Genomic DNA, 24,475 nt, shown 5'->3' on the forward strand with positions numbered 1-24,475 from the left:
AGGATGAAGGAGATGGATGGTCGATCAACAGATCGACGATCCGTGACGCTAGCCGCAAATGGCTACTCCCAACTCCGTTAGCGTCCCGTTCTACGCGTTGTTGCCGGTAATACTACACGCAGCACGCGCTCTAATAATCTACTTACTCCTACTGCTGCTGCCCCTGCTGCTCACAAACAGCCTACATCAGCTTCTTCTTACATGCTATATACATTACCTCTCGTGTTACTATTATGAATACCATTCTCGCATTCTTATGACCGCTTCCAGCTCTCAAGGTTGACTCTGGCACTCTACTAGCTCCGGCCGGCCAACGCGTCTTCCCGCGCGTCACCGCCAACCACCATTATTCTCAATTGCTCGCGTTTGCACACACACACCCACCATTGGTACACTACGAGCTCGCTCAATTGTTTGAAAGATTGTTATTTTCACGGTCACCGTCCACCGCCTGACCAGGTGCACCGTCCGGAACCTCACACACTCCACAGCCGCAATGTACCTCCCGCGAGACTCGATATCGACCCTATACCTACACCTCAAGAAGACGAACAATTCCCTGTCCTCGCCCGTCTTGATCCTCGTTGCCCTCGAGCCGGATGCTCTGTGTGCGTGCCGGATCCTTATTTCGTTGTTGAAGCGCGACTACATATCACATAAGATCAAGCCGATAGCTGGGTATGGCGACCTCGCACGCGTTGGCACGGAGCTCGTCCGACCGATGCGGACAACGGAAGGTGGCAGCGGCGGCGTGGTCGTATGTCTGGGCGTTGGGGGCCTCGTCGATTTGGAGAATGTGCTGCGACTGGAGGTCGATGAGAAGGGAGAAGGCGGCATGGCCGGGGTGGAGCTCTGGGTGTTTGACTCGAGGAGACCGTATAATTTGACGAATATCTTTGGGGGTCAGGCCCAGGTGGCGGCTCAGGATGGACAGCTGGTGTCGAGGGAGCGAGGGGTTGTCAATGGACGCGTGTCGGACAGATATATACCGGGGAACGGCGGGATCTTTGTCTATGATGATGGGGATATTGACGAGGAGCTTAAGAGGGAGCAGGACGCGTATTGTGCGCTTGCGGAGATGCCTGAGGTTGATGAGGATGAGTTTAACGACTCGGATTCGGAAAGCTCGGAAGATGGGGACGAGGACGAGGGTGGAAGAGAGCCCGTCGATACAACCGGGCTTCCGCCTTCCGGCCAGAAGAGGAAGACGTCTTCGGACAGAGAAGAAGATAGTGAGGAAGATGACCAGGACGATCGGCCTAGGCGGAGGCGAAGAAGCAACTCGGTGGGTAGTATTGATCAGCTTGAAAAACGATCTACTGACTTGACATAGTCTGCATCTATTGACAGTACCGGGGAGCGACCGCGACGGCATGGCCTCATATCAATGGCCGGACAAACCGATAATTCATCAAACATATCCCGGGAGCCATCCATAAGTAGATCATCATCGCCTGCCATACACGGACCAAGACAGCCCTCTGCCCGCACGTTAAGAAAGCGACTATTACGCATGCGCCGAAGACATGAATCCGTCCTGGAGCAGTATTATGCCTTGGGAACGTCGTATTCGGAACCAGTATCGTCCATGATGTACTCTCTGGCTGAAAAGCTAGGTCGTGAGGACAACGATCTTCTCTGGAACGCAGTAGTCGGAGCCAGCAGTCTTGAGCTCTACGGGCGAACGCAGAATGGCATTGGGCTGAACCCTGTCTCATCTAGCGGCCGATGGTCAGGATGGAATGGTGACCGGGGCGAACGAATACGACATGCTCTCCGCGATGAGGTGAACCGGCTGAATCCTCTCGACTCGAAAGAATTCATCCAGGAGACTACGGTGGGTGAGGCATACGGCGTGATACCGACGACGGGACGCTCGCCCACCGACACGTCAATACGGCTGTCTCCAGAGCCAAAGTTTCTCTTAATTCGTCATTGGTCTCTGTACGACAGCATGCTACACTCGCCCTTCTTATCAACACGCCTCAGGATATGGAACGATAACGGGCGTCGACGTCTACACAAGTTCTTGGCCAAGATGGGGATATCTCTAGCCCAATGCAAGCAAAACTACCAACACATGGACATGCAAGTCAAACGCAGCCTACGAAAAAAGCTGCTGGAACAAGCGCCCGTCTACGGCCTCGAGGGTCTCGTGCCACCCGAAGAATCCCGCATCCCCAAAGAAGGCTGGGGCTTCGTCCGTTGCTGGGGCTGGAAAGCATGCCTCAGCGCCCTCGACGTCGGCACCATCATCGGCGCTATCCTCGAAGTCGGCGACGCATCCACACGCACAGTAGCAACAGCCTCCTCAAACGACCCATCCGACCCAGCACCATCCCAACCGCCCCCAACCACCGAAGAATCCGATCTCGCCCACCAGGAACACGTCACAGCACGCTTCTTCACCGCCTACGACGCCCTCGCCGACATCAAGCTCCTAACCCAACACATCCCCACCGCACAGTCCCTCCACCGCGCCATCCTCCGCACAGGCACCTCCCTCCTCGAAAAACGCCAAGTCCTCCACCTCAACGCCTTCCGCGTCGCCGTCGTCAAAGAGGGCCCCGACGTCCCGCTCTTCGCCCACCCAGGCGCCCTCATCAAACTCGCCCTCTGGATCGCAGAGGCCCTCGTCGAACAGGAAGGCAAAAAGGCAAGGGACGGCAACGGCGAGCTCGTCCTCGCTGCCCTTGACGAGACCCGCGACGTCTATGTCATTGTTGGCCTTGGCGGTGGTGGCGGCGCCCGATTTGATCCCGATCGCGCAAGGAGGCGCGAGGAGGCGAAGAAGGCGCGCGAGGAGAAGCGCAGCAAGCGTCGCGCTGAAAGGGCGAAGGAGAAGGAAGCGAGACGCCTCCGTCGGCTTGCGAATGGGATGGACTCGGATGACGACGAGGACGAAGAAGAAGAAGACGCGACCGAAAGCGAAGGCTCCTCTGACAGTGACTCCGACGACTCCGACAACGACGACACAAGAAAAGCAGCGAGACGCGCGCACGGCAAGAATAGATTCGGTATTGCGTTTAGTGAGGTTGCCGATGCGACGGGCGCGCGCGTCCGGCTGGATCATTTCGAGCATTGTGTTGTTGAGGTCAAGAGGGATGATTACAAGGGGTTTTTGGAGGCGTTGAGTGAGAAGGCTGTTGTTGGGGGGATGAGGGTTAGGGGGGGTAGGGGGAGTGGGTATTGATGGTGGTGATTTAGGGGGGAGGGTTTGCGGAGGACGATAGATGAGGAGGGTTGAGGGGGGAGGGAGGAGGGGAGAAGAAGAGGAAGGAGGAGGAAGATGGAATAAGGGTACCGGCCTATCGCAGGTGTGGTGTGGGTTTTTTAATATATATAAATATACATGTCAGGCAGGGCGTTGTTGTGTTATTGGGTTGTTTGTTTTGGTTCAAAAGGAGGGAAAGGGGGCGTTTGGATGGATTGATTGATTATTTTGTTGCTGTTGTTATTGTTGCCCTTTTGTTCTGATTTTTGTATGGACAGTGCGTGTGGTATGCTGTGCTGTGCTGTGCTGTGCTGTATATATCTCATCTGGATGTGCTGGATTAGCGATGGGAATTTACGATGGTTTTGCTGTTCTGTTCATATTGTCATGGTGTGCGTGTGTGATGATGTCGTCGTCGGGCTAAGGTGGTTGTGGTCAGTATATTCACACGGCCATTCCACCTCGAGTATGCATGCCATTGTAGCTATCCACGTCTAGCAAGGAGACTAATCACTATATATTCATCACAAGACAGGACAGGAGGTTTCATGATATGTGTTTAATTCAGTGTGGCACGCGAGATCTATATGTATCGCGCTGTGCTAAATGCTGTGCTAGTGCGACTACGCCAGGGGCAGGGCAGGCACGCCTCTTCGAATGTGCCCAGCTAGCTCCCTTATGAGCCAACAAGCTCTGAAGATGCTGTACAGGCCGCAGAAGAGTGATGGGTCCCGCCGGGGCCTCGGCAAACACGAGCTGTATGGACTGTCCTCGCGTATGGTGTGTCCTCGCTCCAATGTAGTAGTGCTCTGTCTGGTGTGATCACGTGTGAGAGTGAACCTCTCGATCCAGACGTCCAACAACAACATCTTCCTTCTCGCATTGCGTGTATCCAAGGGTCGCCCGATAGTTCAGACTGGTCCAATATACCTATCGAGCTCGTAAGGAGATTCAAGCAGCCGAAACCGACCAATGCAGTCGGGGCATACGTTTGTTAAATCAGCCGGTCCGAAAAGATTACATGTTAATCACTATATATTTGGTTTTCGTCATTGGGTCGTGCTCGTGTGGCTCAGGAAGGGGCATCGGCAAAGGCGTCGTCCAAAGTGTAGTTTCCATCGAGGCTGAAATCAAGCCCGTTCTGGCCACCTGTATCCGGTACCAGTGGGACGCCGTCGTGACCACCGTGAGTAAGGCATCCGACGCACTCGCATCCATCGCCACACTGGCATGTACCGGTCGGGTCGTCGCAGCCTGGGAGTTCAAGCGACTGGAGGAAGAAGGACGATGGAGATAGCGTTGGACTGTTGGCACCAGCAGTAGGTGATGCTTCCTGGCTTCTATCGTTCTCCACATATTCGGCGCAGGAGTTGGACCGGCTCATATTCTGGTGGGTAGGGGTGGTAGAGCACCTGAATTCGGTATCGGGTGTCGATCTTCCATTCATCTTCAAGGGTGTCGGAGCTTGGTTGAAATTGAAATTCTCAAACTCGGCCGCAGGGGTAGTCTGAACAGATGAGTGAGACGGGTTCATCTGCCAGGTATGAGGAGGTTGGGAGGAATATGCAGGTCCGGGATGCATGTCAGGAGGTGCATACTGAGGCATGATAAGCTGTGGCACAGCATTACCATTGGACGGTACTGGACGGTGGTAGGGGAAGTGCCCATTTGGTGGGCCAGAAGACATGTAGTGATTCGCTATGTGGTATGGCGGAGGCCGCGCCATGCCCGGAGGTCCCAGGAATTGGCTATAATATCGAATGTACTCTCTCGTAGTATCGTTCCGGGGATGTGATGCACATCCCAGACAGGCGCATGAATCACCGCAGTTGCAGTTGTGGCCTATGGAGCCATCACCATTGGTAGGGTTGTTATGGACGGGCGGAAATTGCATTTGATATGGGAAGTATGTCTGATATGGCATCGTTGGCATGTATCCAGATGAGTTCATGACAGGACCATTACCATGTGGAGGATAAGCCATGTAGGGCGAGTGTGTAGGTGGTGGAGCAGTCGGTATGCCGTTAGGATGTTGGTGGAACGGAGAATAAGGGGGGTAGATGGTGTTTATGACGTGCGGGACGGGCTGAGCTGCTCCATTCGACGTGAGGGGTGGCGGCTTCTTGGGTCCAGAGCAACAGGACTTTTGCGGAGGTTCCGCATCTATTTCGTTACCAGCTCCACGGCAACAAGACGCTGTTGTGCTGGCAGTATTTGGCGTAGTAGTGTCCTCTTTTGTTGTTGTCACGGCTGTGGATCCTGTGCAACATGACTTCTGTGGCGCAGAGGTATCATTCGCCCCTTTCGTCTCCGTTTTGATATCGGACTGTGAGTCGATATCGATCGAGTGGCTACTGCTGGGGGGTGAAGAGGCATTATTGCTCCTCTCGGATGCTGAAAAGGTTACGGATGCTGTCTCACTAGGTGGATTGCTCTCGCCGTTGAATAAGCCGTCTTCGGTGAGAACAGGCTGGTCTTTAAGAGCTCTGGCTACAGCAGCAGGGGTGACAGAAGTCGAAGCTCGCTTTTGGCGAGGTTTCTGAACCCTATGTGACGCATTTCCAGTGGTATTGGCAGACGCACTGACGGGGGTAGTACCATTTGAACAGTTGCAATCGGATTCTATAGCACAGTCAGCGCGTAGGGGTTATAAAGTACATGCACTTACTCTTGGGGACGGTATAGTTGACAAGCACTCTCTCGCAGCTACAAGAGCCTGGCGGATGAGGGCAACTACTCAACGGGCGACCAGGCTTGCGGACTTCGAGCAAGACGCGATCCTTGTGGTCGCACTTTGAAGAACGATGACCACGGATGCATGGACCGCTAGGAGCAGGGTCAGTGGGATAAGGTCCAACAAGGCTGGAATGACAGGAGGGCCAAGTAAATAGGTATCGGGAAGTAGCTCACCAGGCAACCTTTTTCTTCTCGCCGTTAAGGTCAATCCACGGCATAATGAAGTAGAGGCAGGTAACAGATTGAGAGAATTCGCGGGTAGTAGAGTGATCGGGCTGTCAGGGCCCATTGAGCGAAAGCAGAAGTGACAGACAGCCAAGAATAGAAAAAGCGGCGAGGCGAGAGCAGAGCAACCAGGAATCCCGGGCGCAAAGGTCCGGGCGCGCAGAAGAGCGAGTGTAGTGAGAGGATGGTAATAGTCGGGAGGAAGAGATGGTTAGATCTGGAGAAGTGGTTCGAGGTTCGCAGTAGGCCGAAGTAACAGATCGAATCAGGACGGAGGTGGAGACGCAGGGGAACGAGGTTGCAGTATGAGCATAATAGAGCAGATTCCCAAGTATCTCTCACAACAGGGCAGAGGCAGGGCGGAGGTAGAGGCAAAGAGGTAGTAGAGATGAGATGAGATGAAGCGGAGTGGACAGGTTCATAAAGACAACATCAACAACAACAGCATCAGCATCAGCATCTGCAGTGAACCCCGCTGTTGTCTTGAAGTCCTTCCCTTTGTGCAATGGCAATGGGGCCAGTGCGGGGGACGAAGACGAAGACGAAGACGAAGTTCGACGGGCGACCAGGCAGACGAGAGGCCCTGGACAGGGTCGAGAAGGGTAAGGTGAGTGAGTGAATGTCAAGGTTCGGGGTGGTGTGTTTTGTGCCAAAGACCCTGGGCAGCAGTCGGCGGATAGATGTTTCACAGCGTTTCGAGCGTGGCAAGGGGCCTCCCACGTGCTTCCAGCGTCATGCCAAGCGCGGAGACAGACGACGATGGTAATTCGGGGAGCTGGAGCTGCGGTCGTAAAAGTGTGAGAGAGTTATAGAGGTGAAAGTGAGTAGAGTGAGGTGTGAAGTGAGGGAGTAAGTGAGTAGAGTGTAGAGAGTAAAGTGTGGAATGTAATTGGAAGTCAGTCAGACCCGCCCGATGTGTGTGGAAGTCACGCCGCCCCGCGTGGGATACAAACAAGACATGCTAGGCCTGAAGAGGAAATTAAACTTGCTCAACCTCCGCCGTTTCGCTCCGGGACCCTGCTTTTGCTGACATTCCTGACATTCCTTGCCAGACTGCTCAGGCTCTCAGGCTCTCAGGCTGTCAGGCTTATAAGGCAATCAAGCCGTCAGGCAGCCTCTCAGGCAAACACGGTATATATCAATGTTTAGGTACTGTCCACTATACATACACTCATGTATATGATATATCAGTAGCCTTACTACTACCATTACGTTACACCGCAGCACTTAAGTCCCTATATGTAATTATACATGCGAATAAACCCACGTTCTGGATCTTATATACTATGTGTCCTGTGTGTTGTGTCAACAGCCAAGCCTCATGGCAGAATCCCGCCGTAGCGTGGCGTGGCGCAGTGTGGCGCAATGTGGCGTCGACATCACCTAACCTCCGAAGCTCATCATTGGTCAGCGTCGACCTTTTTGGCCTTAATAGCTGCCTCACATCCCACTACGCCCATCACCAATCACACACTATTTATCGCTTTACCTCATACACCAATTATTGATATCCTTCCAAGTTCTAGTATTGGTAGTGACCACACGTCGTTGCATCTCCACCCCTGTATCACCATACTGCCATGTCTTTCGACGATTCCGACCATGATGACTTCAATCTCTTCCAAGATCCGAAAGATTTTTACAAGCCTGAGCCTGACCCCACATCTGCTTCCCACACCCAGTTGGATGGCAATGTCATTACTGTCCGTCTCGTAGGGCACAATCCGCTATGGGTCAGCTTATGATACTTCTTTCATCCTCTCTCCCATTCACCTTCAACCCAACTATGCTCAATCCCAATCTAACGCTGCCAGGGCCATCTTCTCTGGAATGCTGGTCGAACCATCTCCCTGTACATCGAGGAGCACGCCAAAGACTTGATCTCCAATCGCTCTGTCCTAGAGTTCGGCGCTGCAAGCGGTCTGCCAAGTCTCGTCTGCATTCTACACGGCGCTTCCCATGTTGTCGTGACAGACTATCCCGATCCGGATCTGATTGAGAATATACAGAACAACATTCATCAATCCGTTCCTGACAGCCTGCGTTCAAGGATATCAGCAGAGGTCTGTTCCGCCATTGTGTAACTAGCCTGTTCAGTCTGACCTGTTCAGGGCTATTTGTGGGGAAACGATACCGAAAACATCCTCTCACACCTCCCCATAACCACCACAGAACCTGGCTTTGACGTGTTGATTCTCGCTGATCTCCTGTTTAACCATTCCGAGCATGCGAAGCTACTCAAATCCGTACAGCAGACCCTTAAGAGGACTGCCAGTGCCACCGCACTTGTGTTCTTCACTCCCTATCGACCATGGCTCCTGGAGAAAGACCTGGCCTTCTTTGATCTTGCTAGAGAAGGCGGCTTCAGCGTCGAGAAGATCCTCGAGAAGGTCATGGATAAAGTCATGTTTGACGAGGATCCTGGTGTATGTCAGCCTCTCGTTTGCATCGTCTGTCTGTACTAACACAAGACCAGGATGAATTGCTGCGTCGAACAGTCTATGGCTACTCACTAACCTGGAAACATCTTTGAACCGGTGACTGTCGCCTAACATAACATGATGATGGGTAAGATGACACATCAGGCCAGTGTCTAGACCAAGTCCTCATCGGATTGTCTCAAGGAGAAAACACTCGTGCCGCACGGAGCATCAGTCCCTGGAGCACGTTCATAGCGACTTTAATTTGCAGAGAGTCATGTATTTATGCCTCCGGCGATCACGCCCGCTCCGAGGACGCACTTCACACCATCGGCCAAGCACGCCAAGATATATGCTTCACAGTCCAGCTGTTTAACATGCACTACTGAACTGTATACCCACCGTCGATTGCGAGAGGAACGCCCGTAATCCACCGTGCATCACTACTCGCCAGGAATACTGCTGCTCGTGCCACGTCTTCGGGATTCCCCATGCCTCCAAGTGGATGCGCCGCGCTGATAGATGCCAGGATCTCGGGCTCGCTTTGGAGGTTCTGGGTCATCGCCGTTTTCAAGACTGTGTTCAATCAAATTTGACATCCACGTGTAATTCACAAATAGGAGTTAGACGTACAACCAGGACACAACGCATTGCAATGAATCCGCTCTGGGCCATAGTCCAGCGCGATCTGTTTTGTCAACTGCACCACGGCTCCCTTAGACGCACAGTACGATGGAGTGCCAAGATAGCCGACCAGGCCCTGAATAGACGCTGTATTGACAATGTAGTAGTCGTCCGAGCGCGGCTGTAAGAGCATCTGCCGAACGGCGTACTTGCAGCCTAGAAAGACGCCTTTTGCATTGATCGCCATCGTTCTATCATAGTCGTCCTCGGATGTCTCGTGCACTCTCATCACGCGAGTATGCGTCGACTCGACAGTGATCCCGGCGTTATTACACATGAAATCCAGCCGTCCGTACACCTTGACACACTCGACCACGGCAGCCTCGACATCGCCAGCAACAGTCATGTCTGCACGCACAAAGATGTGAGGCTTGCCCGAGGAAGACGCCGGCAGCGACTCATGTGTGGGAATTCCCGTCGTGATGCGGTTATGGTAGGAATCTGCTTTGCCAGTCTCTGGGTCGATGGCATTGCGCAAGCCTGGATACAGATCAACACAGCAGACCTGCGCGCCTTCTGTAGCGAATGCTGTGGCGATAGCACGTCCCAGACCGCTGGACGAGCCCGTCACGATGGCAACTTTACCTTGGAGGCGTTTGGCCATCTTTTCGTCCTGATAAGTGGTTGGTGAGTCTTGGTGAGGTTAAGTTGTGTAGTGTTGTGGTACCGACGCCGTGTCTCATTATCCATGTATTATGCGAGGTGGGCTGTGCACGAGGATTGGTCAACTGTTTTCCCGACCTCCCTGCCGAAGAGGGGCCTTCCCTGGCAATAACTAGAGGTACAAACTGTAATGCCTCTCACTGTCATCACATTCATCACCACTTGCACATTACATTTCATGCAGACCCATCACCGACGCTCCATTACAACCCTGGATCTTCCCTGGTCCCCTCCTGGACTGGACATGACACGCGGGTCAGCCCGCTTGTCTTGATGCGCCAACACGTTTCGGGGACTGTCTCAGATCGCAAGTACTATTATGTACAGTAATTAGCTTCATTAAGCATGGACATCGCCACAAGTGTCGGCGGAAGATCTCTGTATCGCGTATTGTGGCTTACAGAGCTAATCGCTTTAGTACAATGACTAGACATAGTTCAGCTATCCACTTTCCTGAAGACGCCGTGGTTCGAAAAGCATTTCAGACTTCATCCATCATCAAGCGTGCCTGGTGGGCTCGCTACGGTCAAGACTTCTGACTCGCTGGGTCTCACACGACGGCAGGTTCTTCCTTGTCGCCATCCTGGAAGTTTATTCTGCAGATGCTTCATGCAAGAACGCAACCAAGCGCCCCAGTTCTCCCAGCCCAGTGGGTGCAGGTGACCAGGGATTTGGAGTGGGAACCGGAGTATCCACGCATCGAATCTCTGCTGTTGAAGAATTCTTCATTTACCAATAATCTGTTGGCAACCTCTTGTTGCTTTGCTGCTAATGTACCAGTGCCAAGGAGATCTAAGGCTATCAGTCGCATAGGCAAACCGCGAGCTGTTCTTACTGTTACTGTATGGACCTGTGGTAATCACATATCCTCGTACACACATTCATGGTTCATGTCTATCACGGAAAAGATCTTCGAACTGTCGAGCGGCTGTTCTTCCAAAACAAGACTCACAACAAGACCCACTATGTCCCGAACTGATACCGCTCCGCTCCGAGCCGAGTACGCCATTGGTACCCATCATGCCGGCTCTGCTCACTACGAAGGTTGCCTTGCTGACTCGGGCATACCGTCCGGGAAGGACAAGGCTCAGCTCGGCTGCCAGCTTGTGGCCTTTCGGGTCATGCAGTTCTTTACTTTGGCTGGACGACTCTCCGTGCCATCTTTCCTACCCATTGTTTCATATCCAGAAAAGCCAACAGTCGCCGAGCTGTAGCATGTGGCCATCCACAGTCCATGGGCTCCCGCATTATTTTCTGCATTTCTCCCACGGCCCTCGGGCCTCCGCGTGGTCGGTAACCCCATGCCGGGACACGAGACTGGCTGACTTGTGGGGAAGATGGCGAATATTACCCAATGTACCCATATGTGGATGACATGGTATGGGCTTCCATATCTAGCCAAGTCCAGGGCTCTCGAAACCTTGGAACTTCCGAGATTCAACCCTTTATCAATTTGGTTAACAGGCCGTATCCCTCTTGAAGTCCGAGTCCGCACATAGCCTGGCATCTTTTCATCCTTCAGTCAAAGTGATCTCCCACTAGTTCGTCTTCTATGTGCGCTGACAGGGGACTACCACGAACGTGTCTCGTAACGACACCATCATGGAGAACCAACCAAAAGAGAACCACAGCCAGCCGGTTCTTGCTATTGCCATCTTTTTCCTTACACTATCATCATTGTGCGTCGGCTTGAGGGTTTATGTTCGAAGTCGCCTGCTCAAGTATGTTTGGATACCTTCACTCTTCCAGTTTCACTGCAACTAATAGTATGAAGGAGTTTCGGTCTTGATGACTGGACGATGGTTCTGACCCAGGTACGCACATGCTGATGGCAAATCATAAAACTGGAACTAATTCGACTTAGCTTCTCTTCACAATGTACATCGCATGCCAGATAGGAGGAGTAAGATATGGAACGGGACGACACCACGCGGATCTTCCTAGAGAAGATGCAGTGGCAGCGCTGCGGGTATGGATAGCCTCCGTATGTTGAGTCAATGAGGCGTGCTGACTGTTGACAGTATTGGTATTTCTGTGAAGTGTTTTACATATTGACCAGCGTATTCTTGAAGATTTCCATCGGTATCTTCTTGTTGCGCATTGCTGCGAGCAAGATTCACGTATGGATTGTGCGGCTTGTCATGGCTTCTACATCGCTCTTCGGGGCCATGTATGTCTTCCTGATTATCTTCCAATGCAAACCTATCAGTCAATTCTGGAACGTCAATCCAGGTGGACCTGGGTGCTTGAATACTAATGTAATCATTGCGTGTACCTATACTGCTGGGGCATTGAACGCAACCGCTGACTGGACTTTCGGCATCTTGCCATTCTTCATTGTATGGGACTTGAAGATGACGAATAAAGCCAAAGGTCTAGTGGCTGGAATCCTGGCATTTGCCGCCATGTACGTGGACACCCCTTTTTCTACTAGATCATCGACTTTGCTAACGACGCTCGCAATATAGTGGCAGTACCGGGACAGTCATCCGGATTCCCTACGTCAAAGGTCTTAAGCAGACAGATGATTTCCTATATACAACGTTGGGCATAGCCATCTGGTCAACGGTTGAGCCTGGTATCGGAATAGCCGCCGGTTGCATCGCCACATTCAGGCCCCTAATGAGGAACTTCCTCTGGCGAATTGGCGTGGGTTCCATGCCAGCATCCTCCGGCATGAGCTACGGAAAACACACTCACTCCCGTCGAGCCCCGAGCCGCAACCTTGACGAGCTAGAACTCCACCGAGGCGTCCAGACGATGATCACTGGCAACGACCAGAAGTACAAGCACAACAGCGGCTGGAACAAGGGCGGCAGCAGCAGCCGAGAAAGCGACGAGATTGAGGTCTTGAAAGATGGTATCAGCAAGCACGTTGTGGTGGAGTATGAGGAGAGCAGGCTGGCGCGCACCCCAAGAGGCAAGGACTATACCGACGTGCATAGTATCGAGGGGAGCTCGACTGATGGTACGCATGTCCTGGGTAGGTATTAGAATTCCGAGTAACTTTTGCTAGGCCCTGAACCTGCCGATCCACACAAGGGTCCTTATTATAATAATGTGACGTTTTAAGAGCAGTCAAAATGTGTAATATATCGCGTATCGTGTTTTTTACCCGGCGTCGATTGGCAAGTCGAGGACGATCGATCCACCAATTGGCGTTTGAAGCATGGAGCCTTGATTGAAGCCCAAAAGTGGTATACCAGATACCTTTTACTTCTTTTATTGTATGTACATACGAAATTCTACTGCAGTTTTAGGATCATGTGAAAATTAGTATACTGTTATGTATATGTCGAATCATGAGCGACGGTATGCGTTCATTGAACACTTGCAACGATAGAAGATGAGTTGATAGACTCTGTAAACAACAACTTCATCGCTTAAGATGCACACCAAAATCAGTCAAACATATCATGCTGTGTATCTATCTACTGGTTGTACATCGGCCCGCCAAAGCCGCTACTACCCGCCATCTGTGAATTGCCGAGGCGTTTCTCCCCGCCACTATAGCTCTCACGATCGTCCAGCTCTCTCTCTCTCTCTCCGTCTAATAGAGCTACGAAACATGTAACTTAACTAGGCTCTGGAAGTCGTAATATCTACATCCTTCAACTCTGTCTCCTGTTCTCGCCATGGCTTCCTCCGCTCTTCGTACATCAGCATTGCGGACAATGGCTCGTCCCCAGCAACGTCTGGCCTCCATCCAACGGCACTTCAGCACAAGCCGGCCGGTCCAGCAAGAGATTCGCGATGCCTATATCATAAGCGGTTCAAGAACGCCGACGGGAGTGGTATGGACTCTCCATTCATCCTCTCGAATCCCAATCAACTAATATATCACCTCTGTCCAGTTCAACGGCGCCTTCACAACCGTCTCCGCACCCCAACTCGGCGCCGAAGCCATCAAGTCCGCCCTCGCAAAGTCCACCGTTCCCGTCTCCAAAATCGACCACGTCTACATGGGCAACGTGCTCCAGGCCGGAGTCGGCCAGGCCCCGGCCCGTCAAGCAGCCATCTTCGCCGGCATCCCCACCTCCGTCGAGGCCACCACCATCAACAAAGTCTGCGCCTCCGGCCTGAAGGCCGTCACCCTGGCCGCCGGCCAGATCCAGCTCGGCGAAAGCGAGGCGCTGATCGCAGGCGGCATGGAAAGCATGACACGCACCCCCTACTACCTGCCCCGCGCATCCCTCCAGCCCGCATTCGGGGAGCAGAAGCTCGCCGACGGCCTCGTTGCCGACGGCCTCTGGGACGTCTACAACCAGATCCACATGGGCAACTGCGCCGAGAACACGGCCAAGAAGCACGGCATCATACGCCAGGACCAGGACGACTTTGCCATCCTGACATACAAGCGCGCGCAAGCAGCCTGGCAAGACGGCCTGTTCGCCGACGAGGTCGTGCCCGTGACGGTCAAGAGTAAGAAAGGCGACACGATCGTCCGCGAGGACGAGCAGTACACCAAAATCAAGCTGGACAAGCTGCCCACGCTCAAGCCCGTGTTCGACCGCAGCGACAAGGGCAGCATCACGGCCGCGAACAGCTCCCCGCTCAGCGACGGCGCGTCCGCGCTGGTCCTGGGCAGCAAGGATGTCGCGCGCGAGCACGGCAAGGAGTCGCGCGTGCTGGCGCGTGTCGTGTCATACGCAGATGCATCCGTCGACCCGATCGACTTCCCCGTCGCGCCGGCAAAGGTGGTCCCGATCGTGCTCGACAAGGCCGGGCTGAAGATTGAAGACATTGCAGTCTGGGAGTTCAACGAGGCGTTTGCGGCGGTCATCAAGGCCAACGGCAAGATCTTGGGTATTGGCGACGACAAGGTGAATCCGAGGGGCGGGGCCATTGCGCTGGGCCATGCGCTGGGCAGCTCCGGGAGCAGGATCTTGGTTACGTTGCTGCATCAGCTGGAGATTGGGCAGTATGGCGTTGCGGCTATTTGCAATGGTGGTGGAGCGGCGACTGGCTGCGTTGTGCAGAGGATTGCACATTCGGATTTGTAGAAGTAATTAGGCCCCAAAACGTACACTCAGCATCCTCTGAATCCTGATTCAAAGCGTCTGGATAATACCTTGATGACGAATGCGTAACCCTCTCGTCATAAACTCCTATTCCATCCCGACGAAAGCCAGATCCCGCAGATACCAGCTCTCTCCGCTCGTCCCAGAATAAAAGACATCTTCTCCCTCCCTCCAGTTGGCAGCCCTTTATATTTCAACAACGATCTCAGGTTGTCACATTCGGCCATACCAACCAGAAAGCAAGCGGTCCCGTTCGCTCCCGCCTATTTAAGCTGGTTAGGGGTGGATTAGTAGTTAGGTGGGTGACCACTAGCGAATCCCCACTGCTGAATGTTTTGTAATTTTTCTTTTATCTTTCTGTGTTCGAACTCCTTCTAAGAGGTGTGGTATGCTTTTTTTGAGGGGGGCGGTTGTCTTGTGGTTATTTTTGGGGTTGTTTTGGGATGGGGATGGAGATGCTTGTATGGAGGGGTAGATGGGTGGATGAGTGTAGTAGGTATGGACTTTGTCTTATCTACGCTCCTGTTTGCGTGCGAGGCGTGAAGAGGGAGGAGTAGAGGGTTATTTTTGAGTATGTATGTATGCAAGTTGGAATACCGGTTGTGCACGAGGGGATTATATCTGATATACAAATATATGCAACTCCTCCTCCTCCTCCTCCTCCCGTGGTATGATATATCAACTCCCCTATAGCATGCGAAACACAATACTCACACCTCGTCTCGCTGTGGAATGCAGCGCGTGATATATGTTGATACAACCTATCTACCTTACAACCCCATGTGCGCGAGACAGGCCTATGGCAAGGGGAAGGAAAAGGGTAGGTATAGCCGAGCAGAGAGTATGAACTTCATAGGAACGAGGTCCACGTATATGTATGGATAGGTAGAGCTGTAATTCATGGTTATAACTCCACGTAAGGCCGTCGAATGATCCCATCCAAATGGAATAGAAATATCTTGTCGATGCTAGGCTGTACTGGCAGATACAGCAGATACTCACCATCAGCTAGACGAAGAGGGCTGTCGCTGTATGGAAGGAACTATGAGACTATGTAGTTCTAGAATAATCGCATATGTGCCGCTGTCGGGAGAGGGTGTCTAGCTAGCGCCGTTCATGTGATGGTGGCGATCATTGATCCTCTCCCGTCTGCCTGCCTGTCAGATTCTGGAGCTATGCCCGTCTTGTTTTGGGATGTCAGATCAGATGCTAGAAGAAGCATCAAACGGAGCCTCGACGATCGAAGAGTGGTCTCAAAATCGCAGTGTCGACACACACGCTACGTCAGATACCGGTGCCAGCAAGGTCTTCTTTGAGGATGGGGGTGGTCTCGTTGGAGGGGAAATAGATTCATGATAGGACGACCTTGTTGCTTACCGCTGGCGAAATCCGCTATTTCTGCAGTCAGAATGAATGTTGTGAGTAATTATCAGCAGCGAGAAACGGGAAGTTCCCCCCTCTCCTTTCTGCATCGCATCGATGGGTTGCTGTAGCGCTGAGCAAGCCCGTTATATTCCGGGGGTTGTATAGCTAGACGAGATGTGTGATAGAGATAAAGAGCAAATAGCATTCTCGAACGAGCAGTCACTAACTCAACTACTACAGCTGCCAACTCCATTTTTTTCATAGTCATACTGACTTCGTACCAGCGCCGTAACACAGCAATGTACAGAAAAAACCTCGGCACAATACCTCCGGATGAAGCATATAATTGGAATTCTGCGATTACTCTTCTTCCCAAAGACTCCACAGTGTTGCTGTTCTATATCCACATAGCGAGACCCACACCCAAAAAGAAGCACCCTCTAACGTCTTTGACAAACTCAGTCGTCAAGACCGGCGCCATCAGTCTAACACTTGCCAAAAACGCGCGAGACGTAGAAACGTGGCTGCTACGCGTTGTGATAGGCGGCCCCGCATGTGAAGCTTAATCGTGAGATCCATGGTAGCGCGGTCGGTCGGCGATGAATAGATAGGTACCTAGTGGGGAAATGGAAGAGCGGAGAGGCTTTTGCGGAGGGCGGAATTTGGCATCGATAATGTTCCTGCAACGTCTGTTGTACATTGTCTTTCCTGTTGTTTCTGGTCTCTCCGAAAGCCGTTGTATGTTCCATTTCATGATGAAGGAGTTTTGCTGTCGATGAATGAGTGAATCAATCAATCTGCCTCGGCACATCACTCCCTCCACCCCACGTTTTCTTACTTTTTTTAACGATCTCACTCTCGGCACTGCTTGTGTCCAGCCTCATCAACTAGACCACATTCACTCTCGTCCACTGCCGGACTAGTCACATCGGCTCGATAGCCGCCTGCTAGCCGTTCGAAAGAAAGCTCATCCAACAACGCCCATGGCTTGTTCTCAGCGGGAACAGCCATGAGCGCTATCGAAAGCCCGCATCTCCCCCTCCGTCTGCACGCGTTCTAAACCCAATTCAGGGGTCGTGAGATGCAAGTGCGATGCTTAGATTGAGCGTTCCTGTGCATGACAGCCCCCAAGAAGAACTCTTCGCGCCGGAACTTCTCGTGTGGGAAAAGGATGAGAAGATGCTGGACCAAGGTGAACCCAGAGCTTATAGATCTCGATTGTCGGTAATGTCCAGTACACGCTTTTCCACGCCGAGCAAACGTGCTATTGCGTAGGTAGCTACGTAGTGCCGACGGCGGCAAATGGGCAACACGATGCGATTACATGCATCGAGCCGAGTATCATTCGGAGACCTCTCCTAGCCCGTAGAACACATGGCAGAAGATATATAAAGCGGTGATGATCTGCTGCTCACTGCGGAAACTGCAGCGGTGATCACATCCCTTTCGCCTTTCCCAGAAACCAGTGTAAACACTGCCATTCACTTCAGCCTCGCCTCCTTCGAACGCTATACACACTTGCTAAAATGCTCGTACCTTCCTCCCTCATGCTCGCCCTCGCCGGCGCAAGCATCGTGACCGCGTCACCGCACAACGTCACCCCTCGCAACCCCCTTGTCTCGCGCCAAGCTGCCCGTGGCCTCGACTGTACCCAGTCGACCGACGACCACACAAAGTTCATCTCGGACAGCGGCATTCTCTACGAGCTTCTCTGCAAGACCGACTACCGCAACAGCGACCTTTCATCATCCCCGCAGCCTACGCTCAATGACTGCGTCAACGCGTGCGATGCAAACAAGGCCTGCATCTCGTCCGTCTGGGACGGCTCCACCTGCTACCTCAAGAAGCAACTATTCCAGAGCAACTCAAACCCCAACACCATGACCGCCAAGCGCGTATTCATCGCCTCTTTATGCCAGCCTGATCAGGGGAACGGCTACCCGTACCCTACAGCTGCGGGCATCTTCCGCGTCGGCTGCGGCCTGGACTACTTCAGCGGCGACCTTTCCTCTGCACCCGCCATGCGTCTCGAGGATTGCATCCAGTCCTGCGCCAGAACTGCCGGGTGTGTGGGCGCGACATTCGACCACGACACGTGTTTCCTCAAGAGCTCACTCGGCAGCGTGCGTCAGAGTGATTCTGCATCGTCGGCCGTCATGGCACTGGACTGTGTGACCAAGGCGAGTGATGGCACAGGTTACCCGCTTGTTTCTGGTAGTAAGTACACGGTAAAGTGTGGTGCGGCACCCAAGACTTCGGACCTGTCGAGCACGTACACGCTGAGCTTCGAAGACTGCATCCAGGCTTGCGACAAGAAGACGGCTTGTGCCACAGCGGTGTGGAGCGCGGGAAAGTGCAGCTTCAAGGCTGCTAGTCCGACGGCAGCGTGGGACCAGAGCAGCAGGTACTGGACTGCGACCAAAAACCTCTAGGTGATATGTGTGACGCAAGATGTTTATGCGAGAAACGAAGTTCGGAGTACCGGGCGGTTCGATATGAAATGATCGGATTTGTATATAGAAGTAGTACCAGATAGTTTGATTGTATATAAGACGCTTCTGGCTCAATCGCTGGTCGCCTATATTTTCCTCGTGGTGCTTGAGCAGCGCATTTCCTTGAACTCGTGCGTACACGTAAGTATTGACTTGCGCCTGTGCTTTGGTAGATTGCCTGCAACTTTGTGACCTAGGCATGGAACAAGTCTGTCTCTTTCTCGGCGTCAGATACGTATATCGATGGCCAAGAGCCGTTAGATTGGGAGTTGCCCGTTATCAGTCATCTCGCCAGTCCACTGCAATCCCTCCCTTATCTAAAGGTATTGATATCGAACGGACTAGGTTCACCAATATATCCTGTATGCGATGCGTGCTGCCTCTAAAGATTAGTCGTGGACTTATTCTTTTTAATCTCCCTATTGATCCAAGTTTCCTATGACGGGCCTAGCTAGGACATCCTGCATAGGGTCCAGCGTTTTGAGATGATGGTTTGATTCTGTGAGTGCGGTAGTGGCGGTGATCAGAGACTGCTGTTGTGGAGGAAGACGGATAGATCTCCCTCGCACCTTAGCTTAAGCGTGCCGACCTGATCTAGAGGACAGGAATAAGCAGCCCAAAAAGGCTGGCCTCCCTGGCATTCTTGTGATATCAGTCTCACCCTTAGACACGGACTTATTGTCTTGTTGAGATTCCTTTTCATATCTAGGCTGAGGTCGAGATGATATGTTCGACGAGCACATCTTACTCAAACGTACTCGCGCAGACTCCTTTCCAGATTCACAATGTCGTTGAGGGTCATTGATCCATCCCCATAGCGAGTCTGTCTGATATTCGCATGCCTGGTATCGTGCACGGCATGATTGTGCGACCATTTCTGTTGGTTCGAGACCGCATTCTCATCACTAGACTCTCCGTCCTCACCAGCAACGCTCTCGTCATTCCAAGCGGTACCGACTTCCGTCACTCTTCCATCGCCATCAGCTTCCACTTGTTTTGGGATGCTATTCCACTGTGGTATATCGCTTCGCAGCTCTGGAAATCGTTCAAAGAAGTCGGACCCCATAGCCCAGACATTGATGTCTTCAAGTCGTCGACGAAAGTCAAGACTGAATTGCAGCTCGCCGGTCTGGACGTTCTTGGTATAGCAGTCACGGAACTCGTATGGCCAAAGGATGCGTAGGTTCTTGTTGAAAAGCTGCCAGAATATGTTTCCGCAGTAGTTGTGCTCGGAGAAGACGAATCGCTCGCGGACGCCTGGCCAGGCGAAGTAGTCGGTGGCGTAGGAGTGAACGAGAGTCTGAGATGGGCTACGGGATATCAGCACTGATAATCAGAGTAACATTCAAGAGGTTCGCCAATCGCCGACGTGATGATAATGTCAAACTCACCGTAGAAAGTACCATGTAGGTAGCCTGGCTACCCTTTCCCAACTCGGATCGATGTGATACATCATCAGCGTGTGTATTGCCCTTAATGTTGCCACTCTCTCTATGGCACCCAGTTGACCCTCAAAGATTACCTTGTCCACGCTACTAATTAGCCTCCAGGCAGGAGTCAATTTACCCAAGCGCTCTACTTCGTGCCAGCCATGCATTACCGCTAGGAGTGGCGTCTCTTCGTGTTGCCTGTCTTCAGAGGCAACTGTCTGTGGATCTTCCTTTGGACGAGCAAGAAGAATCTCGTTGGTGTATCGCCAAATGTTGGTACGTTCCGCACAGGCCGAACAAGCAGCATTTTTCTCGACGTTATATACTGGTTTGAGGACACGGAGCATCGTCTGTCCGGTCAAAGGCGAGATATCTTCCTCTGGTGTACTCACAGCTCCATACGCATTCGGAAAATTGAGAATTGGTAAGGATACATCTGATCTTGGGGATTGCTTCATGACGAAGTCTGGGGTCGCGATCGAAAGTCTTCGATTGGTCCTACTGGTCCGCTCAGTCGATATTGAGTCTCGTCGGCTGAGATCAATATGTGTGTTCACGTGCTCTGGAAAGACTGGCGGGTAGGTTTGTCCGTTCATGTTCACAACGACTGTGTTCTCATTGTGGTTAAGGACTGCATTTGGCGATTGTGGTGCATCCTGGTCCTCATCTTCAATGTTGAAATCTAAAGCAGACTGAACAGAACGTAGTGTCTTCACCAGCCTCTCTTTATCGGTCGTTAGATCTGAAATCTGCTTCATTAAACTGGCCACCCGTCCACTTTCATCGTTCTTCTGAAAGTCTTCGACCAGAGCCTCGAGGGTAGCTAAGCGTGACTTGGTCCGCTGGCGCGCAAGACGTTGGCATCTTCGGTCCACCTCCCGCTTCTTGATCCTTTGCGCCGATGGTCCGTTGGGATCCTTTGGTGATTCAGGCATGCTTTTTCATACTAGAAAGTAGGTTGGACTTATTGTCGAATACTAAGAGCGAAATACCTTGTAAGGTGCAGTATGATGCAAGAGATTGCTGCACGATGTCTGGCAAGCCGGAAATAAGTCGATGTATGCTGAGAACATGGCGATCTTTAGGCCCGTGATACGATATTTTGCGGGGTAATTAGTCTGGGTTCATCAAATGATTAGAGTGTAAACTTGAAAATGCCTTGCCGCATCTGGGATAAAGTGATTAGCGTTACCGTCGATGTCTGATTTGGTGGCGGCGACGGCGGCAGCGGATGTCTTCCACTAATCATTGGGTACCTATAACTCATCACTTGCTGCTCAACTCGTTGCGGGGACACGCGACACGCGATGAGAATGATATTCGAGGAAGAAGCATTTAATTGGTATGAGTTACGAAATCCTTTGTGCTCCACGGCACTGTGAGGAATTGTATATGCGCCCAGAAGTGAGAATGCTGGAGGGTGGAAACACAGTTCTGTTCGCTGAGACCGGGACCTGCGCCTAGTTTCTTCCTATGATATTATTTCGACCGATGCGGCCATGCCGATAGTCCTCGAGGTTAGTGAAGGTGACTTCCGCGATCTCGGCCAAGGCCTCTTCTGTAAAGAAGCCCTGGTGACCGCATACGATGACATTTGGAAAAGTCATTAGTCGCTGAAAGACATCGTCCTGGATGATGTCGGATGAGTGGTCGCTGTAAAACAACGCTGCCTCTGCCTCATAAACATCCAACGCCAGACCCCTCAGCCGCTTGCTTTTGAGCGCCTGGATGACAGCTGTTGTATCGATTAGGCCGCCCCTAGACGTGTTGACCAGCAACGCTCCAGGCTTCATCTGCGCGAGCGCCCTGCTGTTGATCAAGTGTCGAGTGCTGTCTATGAGCGGGCAATGTAGACTCACGATGTCGCTCAAAGGTAGAACCTCCTCTAAGGTCTTGTATTGGCCTAGAGAGTCGAAGTCTGGGTTCCTGTAGACGTCGTATGCTACAATGCGACAGCCATAGCCCTTCATGATCCGAGCGAAAGCAATGCCAATCTTTCCGGTGCCAATGACACCTACAGTCTTCCCATGGAGCGTCCTACCAAGAAGACCATCAAGAGCGAAATTGCCTTCCCTCACGCGATTGTAGGCGCGGTGAGTATTTCTATTGATTGTCTGGACCAAAGTCACAGCAAATTCGGCTACAGCTTCGGGAGAATATGACGGCACATTAGCAACGAAGAAGCCAAGTCGCTCGGCGGCTTTGAGGTCGACGTTGTTGAAGCCAGCACAGCGGAGAAGAATAGCGCGCACTCCCAGCATCTTCAATTTCTCTAGGACTGGCTCGGTCAGATTGTCATTGACAAAGACACAAATGGATTCGCAGCCACTAGCGAGAGCCACTGTCTCGGCTGACAGTGGGAAGCTGTGGTAGGCTATTTCAAGGGTCTGGGGGGCTTTCGCGGCACGACATTGCTCGAAGAATTGCTGGTCGTAGGGCTGGGTACTGAAGACTGCGAGTTTCATGTTGAATAACGTCTAATGGGACTGAACCGACTGATTTAAGAAGATAATCATAAGTTGCTGGGTGGGTTGCAACGGGAACGAGAACGACGGCAGGCGACAACGCGTTCGCCTGCCCAGGTAGCTATATAAAAGTGGGACTATTGATACATATTCCCAAAGCACTCGCACTTTTCTACAATGGTAGCCATCCCATCTCTAAATCTTCATTCCCGTTTCAACCATTTGAGATCCTTGAGAACAACAAGAAGATATATGCAACGCGCAGTTCACTCTCTCTTTGCCTTCTTCAATCCGATCCCAAGCGCAATGCAGACCCTAGAGAGAACAAATGGCAGAGTCATGAGTGTTACAGTCCAATCGTCCACCGTCCAATTCTGGACCTTGACAAACTCTCCCCAGCCTCCAACTGCCTGTGCCACGGAGTGGCAGTATGCGACATCAGACAACAACATCCCATAGATAATCCACTGCCAGACGTTCAAGTCGTCAATGGCCCGCAAGACCACGGCCTCGGTGAAGGCGAAGAACATCCATCCTCCAACCAATTGAGTTCCGATAAAGTTCGCATTTGGAGCAAGTGTAACGGCTCCACGCGTCATGCTGTGGAGGTAGAAATTGAGCTGTGTGAGACCCACGTAGGACCCCCCGATGGTGAATATTGGCTCAATGGTCTGGATCAGAAGGCGGTAGAGGAATGGGATTGTCTGCACAGCAGATGCGGATGGCTTTAATGACGGCATGGCTCTAATCAATGAGAGTCTCGCTGAAAGGTATGCCCTGAAGATAGGTAGGGGGTTGATGGTGTCAACTGTAATGTACCTCCATCAGGAGATCATAAAGAGTAGACGAGTGCGCTATACCGAATCTGACTTCAGACCCCCACCTAGCAAACTATCTGACTAAATCCAGAACAATAAATAGCCCTGGAGCTCTACGGGCGATTAAAAATCATAAATTCTATGAAAAATTATATCACGAGACGCTGCCGGTGTGCTTTCTCGACCTAGCAAGCTTCTGTCATCTTTCTTTGAGCAACCCTTACAAACTCACTGTAGAGGTGTGCTGCCTTCAATAGTGGATGGCGGGAGTGGGTGGGCGGAAGTGGGAGGTATGTGATCATCATTGAAGGGGACGAGAAGATTTGATGAAACGTAAGGTGTGCGAGCGTACTACTCGCACACGCTACTGTTCAGTTGTAGTATTGTTTATTAGGTTCACCTAGAGGCGTATCGCGGTACAATCCAAATGCGACTACATCTGCCGCCTCTTCTATCCAAACTAGTCAAGATGGCGCTAGTCTTACAGCCAATACATGTACTCTTTATGGGAGTATATAGCGTAATGTAGATCAAACATAAAGGACTTGTGGAAAGGTCCAAAAGTGGCTGATGGCCCGCATGCTCTGTGCGTTGTTGTGCACCCCCAAAACGCCCCGCCGTGTCGTACTTCATTACGTCGTAAACAAAGTTGGGTATCGTAGAATCGGTGAAAAATCAAGGCAGAGTAAAGTTGGATAACGGAATTTTTTAGGTCGAGGAATATGAGTATCGTCATTATCTTGGGGTCATAATGAATGAAGGACAGGAGGTATGATGGGCAGTGAGTGAGGTCGAGAAGTCGAAGAGCCATTGAGAGGCACGATGTTGCACTGAGCCGAATGGAGTAGCCCTCAAGGTAGTGTGATGTTCGAGATCGACCAGGTCTATTCAGTGAGAATATGACACGTCATTATCGTGACGAAGGGTCGTCGCGGGCCGCTG

At 52.0% G+C, this 24,475-nt stretch overlaps 13 protein-coding genes across 13 annotated transcripts; 8 read left to right on the top strand and 5 right to left on the bottom strand.

The window, feature by feature from the left end:
* Nucleotide 1: 1 nt before the first annotated feature.
* On the top strand, nucleotides 2-441 carry EJ05DRAFT_400292 (uncharacterized protein). The gene has a single exon (XM_033741417.1). It carries the CDS (start codon nucleotides 59-61, stop codon nucleotides 281-283), a length of 225 nt encoding a protein of 74 aa, XP_033600210.1. The 5' UTR covers nucleotides 2-58; the 3' UTR covers nucleotides 284-441.
* Nucleotides 391-3,193, top strand: EJ05DRAFT_529582 (CDC45-like protein; the record flags this gene model as incomplete). Its single annotated transcript, XM_033748936.1, has 2 exons — nucleotides 391-1,285; nucleotides 1,334-3,193. Exons 1-2 carry the CDS (start codon nucleotides 497-499, stop codon nucleotides 3,191-3,193), a joined length of 2,649 nt encoding a protein of 882 aa, XP_033600211.1. The 5' UTR covers nucleotides 391-496.
* A 991-nt stretch (nucleotides 3,194-4,184) lies between these two features.
* Nucleotides 4,185-6,370, bottom strand: EJ05DRAFT_400368 (uncharacterized protein). The gene is made up of 3 exons (XM_033741418.1): nucleotides 6,125-6,370; nucleotides 5,883-6,040; nucleotides 4,185-5,836 (listed from the first exon to the last, which is right to left on the bottom strand). Exons 1-3 carry the CDS (start codon nucleotides 6,166-6,168, stop codon nucleotides 4,287-4,289), a joined length of 1,752 nt encoding a protein of 583 aa, XP_033600212.1. The 5' UTR covers nucleotides 6,169-6,370; the 3' UTR covers nucleotides 4,185-4,286.
* A 1,385-nt stretch (nucleotides 6,371-7,755) lies between these two features.
* On the top strand, nucleotides 7,756-8,708 carry EJ05DRAFT_439854 (uncharacterized protein; the record flags this gene model as incomplete). The annotated part of the gene is made up of 4 exons (XM_033741896.1): nucleotides 7,756-7,908; nucleotides 7,990-8,238; nucleotides 8,287-8,601; nucleotides 8,652-8,708. The coding sequence occupies 4 exons, from the start codon at nucleotides 7,756-7,758 to the stop codon at nucleotides 8,706-8,708; spliced, it is 774 nt and encodes a 257-aa protein (XP_033600213.1).
* A 269-nt stretch (nucleotides 8,709-8,977) lies between these two features.
* EJ05DRAFT_493350 (NAD(P)-binding protein) lies at nucleotides 8,978-9,883 on the bottom strand (the record flags this gene model as incomplete). Its single annotated transcript, XM_033746105.1, has 2 exons — nucleotides 8,978-9,171; nucleotides 9,229-9,883. 2 exons carry the CDS (start codon nucleotides 9,881-9,883, stop codon nucleotides 8,978-8,980), a joined length of 849 nt encoding a protein of 282 aa, XP_033600214.1.
* A 661-nt stretch (nucleotides 9,884-10,544) lies between these two features.
* Nucleotides 10,545-11,156, top strand: EJ05DRAFT_501286 (uncharacterized protein; the record flags this gene model as incomplete). The annotated part of the gene is made up of 1 exon (XM_033747102.1): nucleotides 10,545-11,156. One exon carries the CDS (start codon nucleotides 10,545-10,547, stop codon nucleotides 11,154-11,156), a length of 612 nt encoding a protein of 203 aa, XP_033600215.1.
* Nucleotides 11,088-13,081, top strand: EJ05DRAFT_511533 (uncharacterized protein). Its single transcript, XM_033748251.1, has 6 exons — nucleotides 11,088-11,663; nucleotides 11,717-11,756; nucleotides 11,807-11,911; nucleotides 11,964-12,349; nucleotides 12,411-12,910; nucleotides 12,959-13,081. Exons 1-6 carry the CDS (start codon nucleotides 11,545-11,547, stop codon nucleotides 13,012-13,014), a joined length of 1,206 nt encoding a protein of 401 aa, XP_033600216.1. The 5' UTR covers nucleotides 11,088-11,544; the 3' UTR covers nucleotides 13,015-13,081.
* Nucleotides 13,082-13,577: 496 nt separating this feature from the next.
* EJ05DRAFT_501288 (thiolase) lies at nucleotides 13,578-14,945 on the top strand (the record flags this gene model as incomplete). The annotated part of the gene is made up of 2 exons (XM_033747103.1): nucleotides 13,578-13,736; nucleotides 13,797-14,945. The coding sequence occupies 2 exons, from the start codon at nucleotides 13,578-13,580 to the stop codon at nucleotides 14,943-14,945; spliced, it is 1,308 nt and encodes a 435-aa protein (XP_033600217.1).
* A 1,206-nt stretch (nucleotides 14,946-16,151) lies between these two features.
* Nucleotides 16,152-16,474, top strand: EJ05DRAFT_476978 (uncharacterized protein). Its single transcript, XM_033744152.1, has one exon. The coding sequence runs from the start codon at nucleotides 16,158-16,160 to the stop codon at nucleotides 16,317-16,319; it is 162 nt and encodes a 53-aa protein (XP_033600218.1). The 5' UTR covers nucleotides 16,152-16,157; the 3' UTR covers nucleotides 16,320-16,474.
* A 1,254-nt stretch (nucleotides 16,475-17,728) lies between these two features.
* Nucleotides 17,729-18,889, top strand: EJ05DRAFT_400528 (uncharacterized protein). Its single transcript, XM_033741420.1, has one exon. The coding sequence runs from the start codon at nucleotides 17,855-17,857 to the stop codon at nucleotides 18,758-18,760; it is 906 nt and encodes a 301-aa protein (XP_033600219.1). The 5' UTR covers nucleotides 17,729-17,854; the 3' UTR covers nucleotides 18,761-18,889.
* A 526-nt stretch (nucleotides 18,890-19,415) lies between these two features.
* On the bottom strand, nucleotides 19,416-21,596 carry EJ05DRAFT_400697 (uncharacterized protein). Its single transcript, XM_033741422.1, has 2 exons — nucleotides 20,212-21,596; nucleotides 19,416-20,130 (listed from the first exon to the last, which is right to left on the bottom strand). Exons 1-2 carry the CDS (start codon nucleotides 21,183-21,185, stop codon nucleotides 19,569-19,571), a joined length of 1,536 nt encoding a protein of 511 aa, XP_033600220.1. The 5' UTR covers nucleotides 21,186-21,596; the 3' UTR covers nucleotides 19,416-19,568.
* EJ05DRAFT_400672 (putative D-hydroxyacid dehydrogenase) lies at nucleotides 21,448-22,910 on the bottom strand. Its single transcript, XM_033741421.1, has one exon. It carries the CDS (start codon nucleotides 22,713-22,715, stop codon nucleotides 21,711-21,713), a length of 1,005 nt encoding a protein of 334 aa, XP_033600221.1. The 5' UTR covers nucleotides 22,716-22,910; the 3' UTR covers nucleotides 21,448-21,710.
* EJ05DRAFT_476980 (uncharacterized protein) lies at nucleotides 22,890-23,519 on the bottom strand. Its single transcript, XM_033744153.1, has one exon. It carries the CDS (start codon nucleotides 23,453-23,455, stop codon nucleotides 22,982-22,984), a length of 474 nt encoding a protein of 157 aa, XP_033600222.1. The 5' UTR covers nucleotides 23,456-23,519; the 3' UTR covers nucleotides 22,890-22,981.
* Nucleotides 23,520-24,475: the final 956 nt, after the last annotated feature.

The sequence above is a fragment of the Pseudovirgaria hyperparasitica genome (assembly GCF_010093815.1).
Source record: "Pseudovirgaria hyperparasitica strain CBS 121739 unplaced genomic scaffold EJ05scaffold_9, whole genome shotgun sequence".
Classification (NCBI taxonomy): domain Eukaryota; kingdom Fungi; phylum Ascomycota; class Dothideomycetes; order Acrospermales; family Acrospermaceae; genus Pseudovirgaria; species Pseudovirgaria hyperparasitica.